At 38.8% G+C, this 16,304-nt stretch overlaps 1 protein-coding gene across 1 annotated transcript in view; it reads left to right on the top strand.

Annotated features, from left to right (window-relative positions):
* The window catches only part of wdr3 (WD repeat domain 3), a 63,298-nt gene that overhangs the window by 22,112 nt on the left and 24,882 nt on the right, over window positions 1-16,304 (top strand). Inside the window, exons 9-12 of the mRNA XM_043701531.1 lie at window positions 3,155-3,252; window positions 10,169-10,279; window positions 11,399-11,629; window positions 15,592-15,685. Of these exons, the coding sequence (XP_043557466.1) occupies window positions 3,155-3,252; window positions 10,169-10,279; window positions 11,399-11,629; window positions 15,592-15,685 (534 nt within the window). The remainder of the gene's footprint in view (window positions 1-3,154; window positions 3,253-10,168; window positions 10,280-11,398; window positions 11,630-15,591; window positions 15,686-16,304) is intronic.

The following is a 16,304-nucleotide window of genomic DNA, read 5'->3' on the forward strand; positions in this document are numbered from 1 at the left end:
ACACAGGGAGAAAGTACACACTCCACACAGGCAGTGACCCAGGTCTGGAATCGAACTATGTCCTTGGCACTGTGAGGCAGCAGTGCTAACCATTGAGCCATCCATTTCCATTCATCTCCCCTACCCTCCTTCCTACAAACTTCTCACTTCCAATTACTACTCTTACTGCTTCTCTTTTAAACTTGACACCCAATTTCTGGATCATTGTGTCAGGTTTCTCTATTACCACAAATCTCACTTTTAACCCTCTATTCATTCCTTCCTTCACTCAATCTCTCCAAAGACAGGTGGTGAAAATCCTCACCTTAAACATTTGTTTACTCCATCATTCTTATTTTCCTCTCTCCCTTTCTAACAGTTTACTTCAAACAAATTTTGTTCTTTTGTTTTAACGTTAAAAGATTGAGCAAAGACACTAATTCTCTATGAATGGAATCTTATAGGGACCTGAATGATGTGGGCTATGGTGACATTTGTGGCCAAATCACATGAAGTCCAGTGAGGCTTAATTGGACATTGAGAGCACGTCACTGTATGTTTTGTTTAGGATTCTTGCTAGGCTGTGGTGAGTTGCCAATTTAAGGGGAGTATACCTTGTTAAATGCTACATTATTCCCATAACTTTGCCTATTGATACTAAACATGCTGAACAGGCTAGATGTCGAGAATTCTTAACGTGGAAGTCAGCTTGGGTGTGTAGCAACCTCAATTCGTCACTGGTCCAAAGTAATCTAGTGTTTAACCAAGCACTGCCATCTCAGGGCATGCACCACATGCCTATGGACATTGACGTCATCCATGAGCCAACTTCTAAGATCCCACATGCAACATCTCCAATCCACTTACAGGATTCTTCTAGACTTAAATTATTGTAATACTACCACAAAGGACACAGAGCTCAGAATACTCTCCTATCTCTCTCGAGGACTAGACAGGGCTGCATCTCTGGCCTGCTTGCTTGCTGTCATAGCGCTCATTCACTAATTTTTATCTATGCAATCACAGCCTCCCTGCTTTGCATTGCATTGCCTTGCCTGGCCTGGGCTATTTGTGTTTTCCCTCTCAGCCAGGGATACCAGACTCATATTGTCTTGCCATTTAGTGCCGAAACAAAGTAAAAAAACTTGCCATGGATGTCAACTTTCCTCCATCAAGTCAAGTTTTGTTCAGAGAGTCCCAGCACTGTAAGTCAGGAGCAGTTACCAGTTCAGGGCCTTATGTAGGGGTAGGCTCCCACTCTGGGCAGGCACAGTCAGGATAATCTCCACATAAAGAGTTGAATGTTGGGTAGCACACGACTAGTCTCAACTCTTTCTGTCATATTATGGTCTCCCCTCCTTCTAGAAAGAGAGAGAGAGGTATTACTGGAGACAAAAATGGATTTTTGGTGAGGTGTACCAAGCGAGTGAGTAGGTGGCACAGTGGGCACATAGGATTAGTCTGTCTGGGCTTGTAGTGGGTGAGAGTAAGGAAGGGTGCAGGCACTGGTGAGAATGGTAGAACATGAGCTTTGCAGGGGAGGTGGGTACGTGACCTGATCACGTTACATTCTCATCTATGCCATTCCCAATAACTTTTCACCCACTTCCTTATCAGGAATCTGTCTAATTCCACCCTACAATATTCAAAGAGTGTGTTTCCACCAGTTTTGAGAAAGCGTTTCAAAGACTCTCAACTGTATGAAAAAAAAATCCCTAATCTGTCTTATGGACAACCTCTTATTTTTTTAACAGCACTAGTTGTGTACCTCTTGCTTTGCTTCCCCATTGGATCTGCTACTTCAAACTAAGCCAAAACCAGGAGAGAGCAAAAAATCTCAGAAAATGTCTTTCTGTGAAAAAGGCCAGGATCAAGCTCTGCTGAGCTATCACTCAGGAGGGCAGTTCTGCTGATGATCACTTAGTGAACCCATGGAGATGGGGGAGGAATGGAGGTGTTGATTCTGGCAGGCCCAGGGTATGGTGTGGGATGAAACAGACCTGGAAGACCTAGGAGTTTGGGAGCAGATCACCATGATATGGTAGACCCTAGATGGTGGGGTTGAATAGGAAAGATGGGTCTCCACTGTCTTCAGCAGTGTGGAAGGGGAGAGGGAGCAGCAGAGGTCTTGGCCTGATGTAAAGGTTTTTTTATTCTGCTTGGCTGAAAGTAATATACAATTCAACAGTTCACCATTTCTCATATTCTACTCTAATGTGCCTCAGTACAATTTCATTAAACAGAATGCCCTCAACCTAATTCCATTGTCAGTAATAGAGCCCGAGTGATATCTGAAAATACTTGAGATAAATATTCTTATAGAATAACTGAATAATGCTGATATGCTGTGCCAGGTTAGGTACATTAGACAAGCTCTGACTACATGGTTGAAGGTAGTCTACATACTAGCTCTGACTACATACTAGGAACAAAAATCAGCTGAAAAGCCGAAAAATTTGGAAAAAGAATTGAGGATTTCAAGCAAAAGCTTTAAAAACACACAAGACACTTTCATTAATTAATATAATCATGTCCTTGTGATTTTTAGTTTTACAATTCTGTTCAAACCCTATTTTGGGCATTAGAAATTCAGATTGGTTTTCAAGAAAACACGCTCAGCAATATTTGGTACATGTAACATTGAAAATCCAATTTCAAAGTCATCCACAAGTATTGTAAAGAAATATGGATAATTTTATAATTGATATAGAAATGTCCCACGTCTGAATTTAATAATTATAGATAAATATTTATTTGATAAGTAGATTTAAACAAAATGGAGAATACATGTATAGAAAAACTAATCAGGCAACATCCGTTTGTGATCGTAGAAAAAATATGGTCTTCATTAAACTTAAATACTGCCCATAATTCTTACATACCTAAATTGATCACATTTTAAGAAAAAAGCCAAAATTGTCACCAAGTTATCATTAATATTACAATTATGAAGAACTGACATATCTTGTGAATCACATTACTTGTTTTTTTTCCATGTATAATTGTTTTTAAAGAAGGGAGAATTGACATGGAATAAAATAAGTTAAAAGGCAATTACAGTTTTACTTTTCAGACAAGTGGAAATCCATTGCTCTGAATGAGCAAAACCAAACTTGCAATACCAAACTATCCTGTGCGAACCACATTAATCTTATGTTTGACAATTGCGTTCCAGGGCACCGATGGTGTTCTTGAGGTTTTTAAAGTCCTCAGTGAAGAGGAAGTGAATAAAATGATTAACAAGAAACAAAAGAAAGCAAAGAAAAAGGCAAAGTGAGTAAAAGTGTAATTAATTTGACTGCATAAATGTTATCACAGGGTTCGCAATTTACAAATGGCCAGCGTATGATGACTCATACTTACAAACACAATGCTGTACAAGGATGTATTAATGTTCATTTTAAGATCCAACAGATAAATGTTTCTTTGAACTTAAGACTGCTATTTCATGTTGTCCTGCATTGTGTTCTAACTTTTGTACAAATCAGCTTAAGAACAGACACCAGAACGGAACCTGTTCACAATCCAGGGACTGCCTATAGAGGGAAAATTTCCTTGGTTGCCATTTCCCCCTATCAGCAAACCTGAAAATAAGTCTCTGCTACACTGTGGAATGCAAACATCTCACAGGCAAATATTTCTTCAAATTGGATGAGTAGTTATAGAGTCAAAGAGCTATAGAGTTATACAACATGGAAACAGACCTTTTAGTGAAATTAATCCACGTCGACCATGTTCCCAAACTAAACTAATCCTATTTGCCTGTGTGTGGCCCATATCCCTCCAAACCTTTCCTGTTCATGTACTTATCCAAATGTCTTTTAAATATTGTAACTGTATCTGCATCTACCACTTCCTCTGGCAATTTATTCAATGTACGAACCATTGTGTGAGAAAAGTTGCCCCTCATGACCTTTTTTAAACCTCTCCCCTTAAAAGTATGAGTACTATTTTTGAACTCCCCCACTTTAAGGAAAAGACCCTTGTTATGCCTTATCTATGCCTCTCATGATTTTATAAACCTCTATAAGGTCACCTCTCGACCTCCATCGCCTCTGCCATGAGCCCTGAGACCCTAAGCTCGACTGCCACCACTCTGTCGCTTGTGATGGACCCACATATGTCAGAGTGGCCACTCTTCAAGCACCATCTCTTCATCACTGGGCCCACCTTGCTGATGACCCTCCAATGCCGGGTCCTGTGCTGGGCCCACACTCTTCCCCGCAAGCAGGAGCCCCTAGCTCTGCTGCTGCCTTGCCGATAACCAGGAAATCCTGGCTCTGCTGCCACCTCGCCATTAATTGGGAGATCCTTGCTCTGCTGCTGCCTCGCTGATAATCAGGAGACCCTGGCTCCTGGCCTACCACAACCAGGAGCTGCTGCCACCGCTGCCTTGCTGATAACCAGGAGACCTTTGCTCTGCTGGTGCCACCAGCTCACCATAACCAGGAGCCCCTGGCTCCAGGCCGGCCACAATCAGGAGCCGCTGCTGCCATCACCTTGCTGACAATCAGATAACCCTGTTCTGAGCCTACCACAACCAGGAATCCCTGGCTCTGCTTCAGCCTTTGCCTCGACCATGCCTGGAGTCCCTGGGTCTGCTGCCAGGTTAGGCCGGGCCACTGTCTTGCCAAGAATCCTGCTCCGGCTACCTTACTCCATGATGTCACCTTCACTGCCACCGACAGGAAGAAGCTGAAGAAAAAGAAAGAAGATGAGCCTTATTGTAAAATTTGAAATGTTGAGATTATGGGCTGAATTGTACCGTATTTTGGTCAAAATGTCATTTTCATTGACTTTCACAAAAGGTTTCTTCTGTGAAGACTAGTCTTGCACTATTGTCCCAAACTCATTCATTAACTACCTCAATGTAGTACCCCTCTGGTCCAGCATAGCTCGACTCTCACATTTTCCATTCTTCTGGCAGGATATCCCATGATTCCTGATCCTGGCACCATCTTTAAAACACTGTTTTAAGCATTGCCAGTCTATATTGCCCTGCATGGTTCATGGCATTTATCTTAACATGGCAGAAAAGAGTGAATTGGCACCCAATTGTTGGCAGAGATTTGGAGATCCTAGTTATTTGTGTTGTACAGTGGAGGGACATCATCTTCCTATAGAACTGGCAGAGAAGCCCATGACACCAGGCCACCCACGTTAGTGTAGTCTCAGCTGTTTGGAGGAATGCCCTGCAGGGTAAGAAGAAGATCAGTGACTTTCTCCAGTGACCCCGTCTTCCCTTTACTATCTCACACTCACTCCATCTTTGCTACTGAATAGGAATGTGTTTATCAATGAGATGAGATTAAGTAATAATGAAGATGATAATGAGCAATAAGCCCTATTAATAGATCTATCGCCACTCAATGATGAGAATCAAATCTCAACATCCAAACTCGGTTGGAAAACGTGACATTTTGCTACCAAAGTAGAAAAACGCCTCGCTGTACTCCTGAAACAATTGTCCCAAATTTCTCATCATAGGTCATGTTGTTTAGGGCCTGGGAAGTTTTCGGCAGATGTTTGAAATGTTACAGATTATAACATTAACTTCATAAAGCCAACCTTTATTACGTTAACTCTTTGGAACAAAGCAAGTATCATGCTTGATAACATCATCAAAAGAGTAGAGTGACAGTGGACACCATATTTAAATTGCACATTGTTATAGTCAGGTCACATCTGAAGTACCTAATTGTCACAGATCACAAGGTAAGCATTCAAACCCTTGCAGTGGGACAGAAGACAGAAATAAAACTAACAACTTGTGTTAATATAAGGCTTGGAAATTTGTGTTTGTCAGTCAAGGAAATGTTGCATAGTATTCCTAAGGTAGTAAGCTTTCAGAATGGGTAAGTGTGGAATGTCAAATAAAATTAAACTACAAAAAGAGACTGGGAGTGAAAGTTAAACTGGCAAATGACAACAGCCTGTGTTGGGAGTTTTTTTCATATTATAGATGATAAGCATATGGAATGATTATCCCAAAAATGTGAAGGCATAAAATCTGCAATCATTTAACTAGTAATTGGGGAATGGTAGCTTTTTCTGAATTGTTGAGCAAAGATTGGCTCTGTGATCTTTCACATTCATACTTATCTTGTACATTAGGCAGCGAATGCTAGTGAGATAGAATCCTGACTGTCCTAAATTCCAGCTGTTATCTGCTCGTTTTGAAGATTGCAGTGGTCTGTTCTGTCTATAGATTTTAGTGACTTTGAGATGATGTAGGTAAAAGTTTGACGAATAAGAATTAAAGAAGATTTCTTTTCTTGAGTGTCTTCCAGTAAATTCGCAGTTTGAATTGGTGTATGAAAGGTTTTGTTTTTAAACGATATCCAGAATGAAACCTTTCTCATTTATCAACTAATGTCTCATGGTGAGGTGTGCTATGGCAGGGAATTGAGAGGTTTCAGCCTTGTGATGAATTAGCTAATTCCACCAGAGTATTAGTGAAGTAGCTGCAGTTGATTTAAGTGGTTCTAAGCCAGAGAGTAAAGGAATTGTCTAGAATGCCTATCCTGATCATTTATGATTGTATTTGTCAATCTTCTGAAAATGTGCATGTAAGATCGACAAACCCCATCAGGTTTAGCTGCAATGCTGCTGCGCTAGATTAAAATACCGTTTAGGCACATGTAGTCAAGGCACTAGAGCACCAGTAGCTGATCATGGAACCAAGCCCATCTTCAGGTATCACTTTTAAGCATGACCAGAAGGTAAAATCAGAAAAAACTGAATTCTGGAAAATAGAGGAAATATATTGGTAATACTCAAAATGACATGGTGACAGAATTCACATCAAGTGAACTGTCGTGTTTTAAAATGAAGCAGTAAGGAACATTCAGTTCTTGGCAGACTCCCGTTTATGTTCTGCTATAACAGTGTATTTGGCAGCCTCCCATATCGCTCTATAGATATTTTATGTTTGCTTTTGTACAACTTAAAATGCAAATCATCAAAATATCTTTTGGTTATTAATTTCTCAACTTTATTTTGCTTGTGAGAATTGCTATGAATGTCTCATTAAAAATTGAATAGTATTTTCATTAGTTGCGCATTTTAAAGCAGTTGAAAATTATTGTTTCTTAAGCAAGTAATTTAATGCAATGCAGGCATTCTTGCTGGCAGAAAATGTGTAACAGTGGTCAGGAATGTGGGGAGTTGAATATTTGATACAAATCCAAAGGGGTTTTTGCCTGACCTCACATTGCGAACAGTGTTGATGGTGTTACATACCCTTGCAGTATGCTGCGCATTACCTTCAATCCCTTTGTTTCATAGATAATTGCTGAGCAAAACAGAAACTCATAGATTTTATATGCAATGTGGTACCTAGGCTAGATTTCTGTCTGTCTGTTTGTTTAATTCTTTAAACAGCTTCTGTTTTACTGAATTTCAATGGAAGTTTATTACACCAAAAGTTTCTTTCATTGCTCTTCATGTAACTGCCTTAACAAGATAGAGCACAGTAAAGAGGTCAGATGGCACCAAATCTCTCTGGTTCACCCTACCATTTTATACTGGCTGTATCTATGGTCCCACATACAGAGGAACCTCGATTACCTGGCATTTGATTATCTGGTAAGATCGCAAGGTCCTGATGCTTGGCTAAACAATGTTATCCGGCATTCCATTATCCAGAATTCAATTAATCAAACAAAATACTCCCTGCCCGTGTCCTTTGGGTAATCGAAGCTCCTCTGTACATCTATCTAGTACAGAATGAGGATTGCTGAAGCTGCAATTTATAGCAAGTCTGTTTAAATTGTTGATTGCTTCTGGAAGGAATGCAGTTGCTGTAAGGGTGAATTTTTTTAAACGATTGAGCCAAGTTATATTTTTAGTTGTGGCCTTGTTAGGTTAGCTGTTCCAGCTTTCCTACCAGGTAAAGACAGAAGGAAGCGAATTTGGGTCCAGATAAGACCATTCACACCAAGTTGTTTTTATTTTCGTTATGCTTTTTCTGATCCCCTAGTAAGTTTAGGTCTCCTCTGGCCCAGGTTTTGCCCACTCCCTTCAAGATGTCAGAAGTTGGACCAGTTCAGATAAACATTTAAGAAAATAAGACACCTTAATAAAAATAATGGCAAGTAAATCAATTTGTGTAAAACATTTATCACCTCCCCGTTCTATCTTTACTTGTATCGTCTAGTTCTTTTTTGCAAGTCTTGCTACAAGTCATGGTTTAACTTTAACTTCATCCAGATATTTTGTCACAAGTATTCCAATACAATAAGTTCCTTCTGGTTGCTAGTCACTAGTGCAATGGTAAACTCTGTTGCTGCACCATACTGCCATCTATGTGCCATTTGTGAATACATGGATCAGTTTTTAAAATTAATTTTCAAACGTTAAAAGAAAATCTGCTATGCTTTATAATGTGTAAATATCCAAATAAATCATTTGTGGAAATTGTTTTAAAATTTACTCAATATATTAATTTCTAATGTGTAAACAAATTAATTTAATATGAATAAATACAGGGAAATGAGATAGAAACTTATGTTGGATTTGTTTCCATTCACATCTAGGGTATTTGAGCAGATAAATTTTGGTTTTCACCTGGCAGTCCTCAACTTACTCTTGTATGAAAGAGTATAGGTGCTAACTATCAGGACTGAGGAATGCAACGGTTAGAATGCCTTGACATTCTCTGATTAAATGTTTCTTTAAAATTATAGCTAAGTAGCCAATGCAGCATTCACATTACCCACACTTCTCATACTTAATAAAGGCCAAAATTACATCATAGATTCATAGAACACCTTTAATGCAGCAAAACAGCTCAAAGTGCTTCACAAGACAGATTTTTAAGGCAAAAGCCAGATAATGATCTAATAGGGCAGTTGGCCAAAAGCTTAGAATGTTTTATAGACAAGAAATTCCAAATTTTGGAAATTTGGCACTTGAAGATGCAACCTCCAGTGGAGAAGCTTTTGAAATTGGTAATGCTGAAGCTACAGTGGGAAGAGGAAAGCTATCTGGAGTGTTGTTGGGCTGGAGAAGAATACAGAGGTAGGGAGGGTGAGGCCATGGAGAAATTTGAAAACTAGAATAAGAATTTTAATATTAAAGTAATCCTTAACCAGAAGCTAGTATAGCTCAATAAGCACAGAGGAATTGTGCGAACATAATTTGGTGCAAGTTGGTGCAAATTTGGTGCAACAGAGATTTAAATTACCTCAAGTTTATAGAGTGTAGAACATGAGAGGCAGGTAAGAATGCACTGGAATAGTCAAGTCTGGAAGTAGCAAACTCATGAATGAGGATTTCAGCATCAGATACACTGAGACATGGACAGAGTTTGACAAAGTTATAGAGATGGAAGTAATGAAACTTGATTAAATGTTGTTCTTGAACTATGGATTAATTACAATGTGCTAGCACATTGCTTACTAAATTTATTAATGGGGTATAATGATTAAGTCAAATGAGTGAGGTAAAATAGGGGCTGAGAGTGTGGTGCTGGAAAAGCACAACAGGTCAAGCAGCATCGGAGGAGCAGGAGGATCGACGTTTCGGGCATAAGCCCTTCATCTCCTGCTCCTTGAATGCTGCCTGACCTGCTGTGCTTTTCCAGCACCACAGTCTCGACTGTGATCTCCAGCATCTACAGTCCTCACTTTCTACTAGAGTAAAATAGAGACTTTCTGTGCAAATTAGTTTCAGTTTTAATGGCACATTTCCATTTTATTACTCGCATCAGTTCAGCATTCTTAGTCCTATCTTCCCAAAGGCTCTGAGGTATCTACATATAATTGTCTGATTCTTTTCCAGTGCTTCATGGTATCTTATCTGTAATGATCAGCCTAAACACTATCTGTAAATACATGGAGAAGTGTCAGTGAGGACGTGAAATCTTGTAGAAATCATATGAAATGACTTGATAACGGAGCACCATGGCTCTTTGAATTATGTGCTTCAGAATCTATTGTATATATCTAACTTTGCACTTTGCTTGTACAGTGGGCTGGATATTCGTATTCAGGTAAGTGAAGGCATTAAGGGGAGTCTGTGGAAGTTATTAGAGTAGTGGGAGGACAGAAGGGATTTGAACTTTGATCCTGATTTGAAATTGTGGTCTTGAAATAAAGACATCTGACTATACTGATTGGAATGCTTTACATATGGAATTATTTTATTGTGCTGTATTTAATTGCATATTTTGTGGATTATTCAACAGGCAAAAGGCAGAGTCAGGGGAATCTGATGTTAACTTGGAGCCTGAAGTGGAACGAACTCTAAAGGATGAGATTCAGAGAGTCACAAATATCAAAGCTTCGGGAAAAATCAAGTGAGACCTTGTTGTGGGGCCAACTGCAAAAGAGGAATTACCTGTGATATAATTTCTTCAAAACAATAAATACAATTATTTTCTCTTGTCAGTACTAAGAAAACTGTCATTCGCAGAGACAGGAATGCATTTTCAAAAAATTATGTAAAATTCAGATAAATGGTTATTCTTTACTGAAAATTTGGTAAATTGCTGAAATATTAGAACAGCATTTCATCAGTATGATTTTAAAAGTTGTTCTGATTTCTTGGTGAAAACTAAAGTCAAGAAGAGTATGTTCAAAACAAAAGCTATAAAACTTACCTGGAGCAGGTGGGAATGTTGTGTTGAGGTCAACCATGATCTTATTGAATATAGAACATGCTAGAGAGACTGACTGACCAACTCCTAATTAATATTCACTCTCAGTTCAAACTCTGACATATCTGAAAATATGTTGGGCTTCGTATTTTTATTTAGACATGATTCTGTCAGCAAGAGAGAATCTCTGGAATGCAAAATCATTTCCTTTGGGCAATGTACCTTCCTGCTGTTTAGTACTGATGTCATACATGTATAAGAAAGTATGTTGTATATATAATTCCAGAGCGATACTTTTGGGCATTTCTCTTATTTTAAGCAATTTCACCAAGTCCATAAAGGCAAGTCCATAGGTTCCATCAGCTAGTATTGGTATAGCTCTAATGTATTAAAACTAGGAATGAAATTAAGTTTACATTTATTGTCTTGCTGAGTAGTCAGAAAAACATAAGGAACATATGATTTAGCAGAATGAGGCTGCTTGGTCCTTCAAGCCCATTCACTAAGATCATGGTTGATCTTGTACTCCAATGTCATTTTCTTATTCTGTAATACATGGGAATCTTTTCAATCAATGATTGAGCCTCCACAGCCCACTGCGGAAGAAAGCTCCAAAGATTCACTGCTTTTTGAATGAAGAAACTCCTCCCCATCTCAGTCCTAAATGGCCTGCCCATTGTTGTCATATTGCTTCCATCTTTAGAGGATTTCTTTAATCTTGAATTAACGTTAATGAATTCTAGTTTAGTTTGTTGACCCTGTGGCATAACTTATAGCTTATTGTAACTTTGGCCTTTTGATCTTGATTCACTTTTTTAGATCATTCAATTTTCTTTTATTGCCTAATGGGGAGCTTAAGGTTGTGATGCTGCTGCAAAACAACACTGTTGAGGCTTACAACCTGAACGTAACAGTGAAAGTGCCAGAGTGCACGAAGACAGCCAGGGTTACTATCGCAGGTCACAGGACAGATGCAAGAACCATCGCCTTCAGTTCTGACAACATTGCAGTACTCTCTGCATCTGCTGAAACAGTCAAGATATGGAACAGGTTTGAATATGTTTGTGCATTTGTGTGCGTGAGAGCTTGTTACTTCTGTGGCATCATTTTTGTGTCAGATTCTGACCATATTAAACTCTTGCATCTAAATTTAATATGGATTTTACTTCTGTAAGCATGTAAGGAAAGAAGAATGCCAGCAGTTACAGCCATTTCTTCCAGTTTGGCTTGGTCGCCCTGATTTTGTAGCACTGCTTAATTTTTTACTTTTACATTTAAGATTATATCCGTGTTGAATTTATAAGCTATTCACTTCATTTCTAATAGTTTGAAACTTTCTAACTTCAGCTGGATTCAGGTAGTTCCATTTCTTAGCTGCTTTGAATGCATGCACCACCTAACCAGTACCACATTGTTGACATCTCACACTGCGTACACTGCTTAATCTACCCCAACTTGTAGGGATGCCGTGTAATGTGTGATGAGAGGTGAAAAACTCAAGCCAATTAAATGGGGAACAAAAATGAGAAATTCCTCTTTGACTCCTTTCAATGATTAACATTAGTCCAAGGGATTGACTGATCCTCTGAAGTATCTAATTTTGTATGGGTCAATCTGTACCCTGACCAGAAATGTGTCCAGCTTCATTTGAAGAAATTCAAAGATTTTGAATGAACGACATGAGTTTGCAACCTACTCCACATATTCACCACTTCTGAGCAAAGAACCACCTCCTGACATCACCCTAATTTGGCTTTGCATCATATAAGATTGTGATTTCTTAACCTATTTGAAAAATTGTTGACAGAAGCATAATTTATTTCCTTCTTTGTCCTATGCATGTTGTTCAAATCACTTCTTGATCTATGTTTTTTTGAAAATGGAGGCCAACCACTTTTTGAGTTTGTTTTGGCAACTAGGTTGCTTTAAATGCTGAATGAATCTTGTGGACCCCCTCTACTTTTTTTTTGAAGTCTTAAGATCACTCACCTGTATTGAGACAAAAATTGACACAGTATGCTGAGGACTGATGTCTTATACAAGGACAACTAGTTTGTTTAACTCAAAGATTTTGTATAAAATGACTATTTCTCTGAAAATTTTAAGATGTTCTCATTTTATCTTTCCAAATACAAACAGCTCATGTGACATTTTACCTCTGGGCTGCTTTGCTATTCTGAAAATATGTTGCTGGAAAAGCGCAGCAGGTCAGGCAGCATCCAAGGAGCAGGAGAATCGACGTTTCGGGCATAAGACTTTGCTATTCTGTCATGATTTGGAGATGCCGGTGTTGGACTGGGGTGTACAAAGTTAAAAATCACACAACACCAGGTTATAGTCCAACAAGTTTAATTGGAAGTACACTAGCTTTCAGAGCGTCACTCTATCAGCTGATGAGGGAGCGACGCTCTGAAAGCTAGAGTGCTTCCAATTAAACCTGTTGGACTATAACCTGGTGTTATGTGATTTTTAACTTTGCTATTCTGTGACTTTGTCTGAAATCATCTTACTTGTGGTTTGACTTCAGGCAGTAGATGCAAGGTGGATGAAGTGTATTCATTCATGAAAATTAGGTGCTAATTATGTTAGAAGCACCCTAGTACAATTCTAACCAGGGCCTGAGCAAAATGAATGCAGGTAACAGGTTAGTAGCAAGTTTGGAGCTGAGAATAATGAGGAAGACCTCCAGGTAAGTCATTAGAAAATTCTTTGTGTGCTCAAGAGGAGTACGGGTGCTTCTGTGAGTCCTACAGGGAAAGCTGTGATATACTTGTCAGGCATTCCCCTTTTGTCTCCTGAAATCCTTTCCACATTACATGCTTAGAAAATGATTACCACATCTTTGCTAGCATGCCAACGCTGTATGTCCTTTTAGATTAGATTAGATTCCCTGCAGTGTGGTAATAGGCCCTTCGGTCCTTCTCTGACCATTCCCCTTAGCTCCAGCACCTTTCCAAGTGAGAAGTTAACCTCTCATTTATATTAGACTTGGCAATTCAAATAATTGGGAACAGAAACTTCTATATCCCATACTCGCTCTTGCCTGCTGTAAAGTTTTTCTAGATGAAAATCAGCCTTTTGGCCTTGACTTCACATGTGTTCATGTCACAGGAGATCAACTAATTTAAGTGAAAGGATGTTTAATACATATCTAATGTGCATATCACTTTAGACGCATATCTAATGTGTAACACTAATTATCAAGGGATGAGAATATCACTTTATTCTTTCTTGCAATTTTAGGATCTAGTTGAGTAGCATAGTGCTAATGGAATGAAAATGTCTTGCATACAATCACTCAAGATACATGGTACTTGCTATGAACAAACAATGCAAAAATGTTTGAATTATTACAAAGTACCCTAAGCCACAGAAAATGAATGCATAAGTAGGCTGCAATGTGCTACAAGGGTCTTTCCCCTTAAAAAGTTACATACTTTTCCAACCCAGTTTCTTTTACATTTGTGATCCAGTACTATCCAAAGAAGTTGGAACTGTTCTTGCTTGTGTCTGCAGATATAGTGCCTTACCTTGGTGGGATGTGTCCTCCACTAAAAATGAAAATTGATCAGATTTTGAATTGTTTCACTTTGAAAATGAATGCATTGAAAATGAATTGGAATAATTGTGTGTATCTGCTGAAACCAGATGTTGGGACCAGAACTGATTTTATGATGCAATACTTATTCCTCAGATTTCTGTACCAGTTCAGCATACAAAACTGTTATTGTTCTAACGGTGTTCTACTACACGTCCTACTACTCAATATGTTGGAAAATATTCCTGATGAATTGGCATCATTTTTTTTAATGAGGTAACAGAGAGGGTTGATGAGGGTAATGGTGATATGATGTACAAGGGCTTTCAAAAACATTTATTAAAATAGGGCACAATAAACGTTAATGTTCTTGGAATTTAGGAGAGGTTAGAAACATTGAGGTGAAATTGGTTGATTGACAACAAAGTCGAAAGTGAGGATAGCAGATGCTGGAGAGCAGAGTTGAGAGTGTGGTGCTGGAAAAGCACGGCAGATCAGGCAGCATCCAAGGAGCAGGAGAATCGACGTTTTGGGTATACACCCTTCATCAGGATTCCTGACAAAGAGCTTATGCCCAAAACATCGATTCTCCTACTCCTTGGATGCTGCCTGACCTGCTGTGCTGATTAAAGAGTCTCTAATGGATGTTTTTAGTGGAGTTCTCCAGGTAAATGCTCTTCCTGATCTCTGTTAATGACATACACCTTGGTGTAAAGTGCAGATTTTCAAAATCTGTGATGATATAAAATTTGGAAGCATTGTGAAATATGAGGATTTTAACAAAGACCTTCAAAAGGGCATTTAAAACCAGGAAGTGCTGGAGAAACTCAGCAGTTCTAGCAGCATCTACAGAGAAAGAAGCAGGACATATATGATTCTTTGAACCTAGAAAATGCTGAGTTTCCCCAGCATTTGTTTTTTTTTCATTTACATTTACAATGGTTTACCTTTTATTTAAAGGATGTAGACAGGCTTGTAAAATGGGCAGACATTTGGGAATTAAATGTAATGCAAAAAGTGTAAAATGACTCATTTTGGTAGGAAGAGCACTGAGGTCCGACATCACAGAAAGGGCACAGTTACAGGTACGGAAGACCTTGGTGTTTTTAAGATATTGATGGTGACAGGACAGTGTGAGAAAGCGGTTAATAAAACATACAGCATTCTAAACTTTACTAATTGGGGAGGAAGCAAGGTGACTATGTTAAACATGTCTAGAGCACTGGTTTTGGCATTAACTGGAGAATTATGTCCAACTCTGGCATCCACATAGTAATGGCATTACTATACTTGCATACATATAGATGTAATTTCTGCAGTTTCTGGTACAAATCTAGATGACCTACTTCAAAATGTGGTAAACCATTGAAATAAACTGTCTATTCCGAAACTGTTTTCAAGCACTTACTTTATTTTTTAAAATGTGCAATGCTTGACTGTTGGATTCTGAGAATTATGCTTTGCCAATCCTCAGATCTACACTACAATGTATCAGGACCATGGCTTGTGATTACGCTCTCTGCTCTCTCTTTGTTCCTGGGGATAGGCAAATTATCTTGGGAACAAAGGTAAGAATTCTCTACGATACCCTGTCTCTAAATTTGAGCTGTGTCTGAGGTAATTACAGCATTATGTAGCAATAATTCACTTCTTGTTGTTATGAACTGAAATAAATTGGAGACAAATGGTCTTTGCTATGAGAAAGCAAATCTATTCTTCTGAAGGCATCAACTCTCAAATATGAGTTTACCCTAATCCGGGTTTGTATGGTTCTGATAGTCTTGGGAATGTATTTACCAGTGGACCATAAAATGGGATTCAATAAAGATATCATTTAACTCCCCACATGAGAATGATATTGATATCCTTAGAAGTGTATAAAGGAACTAGGAGTATACTTAAGAGGGAAATCAGGAGGGCAAAAAGAGGACATGAGATAGCTTTGGCAAATAGAATTAAATATGTTAAGGACAAAAGGGTAACTAGGGAGAGAATAGGGCCCCTCAAAGATCAGCAAGGCGACCTTTGTGTGGAGCCGCAGAAAATGGGGGAGATACTAAATGAATATATTGCATCAGTATTTACTGTGGAAAGGGTATGGAAGATATAGACTGTAGGGAAATTGATGGTGACATCTTGCAAAATGTCCAGATTACAGAGGAGGAAGTGCTGGATGTCTTGAAACGG

Source organism: Chiloscyllium plagiosum, chromosome 12 (assembly GCF_004010195.1).
Source record: "Chiloscyllium plagiosum isolate BGI_BamShark_2017 chromosome 12, ASM401019v2, whole genome shotgun sequence".
In the NCBI taxonomy this organism is placed as follows: domain Eukaryota; kingdom Metazoa; phylum Chordata; class Chondrichthyes; order Orectolobiformes; family Hemiscylliidae; genus Chiloscyllium; species Chiloscyllium plagiosum.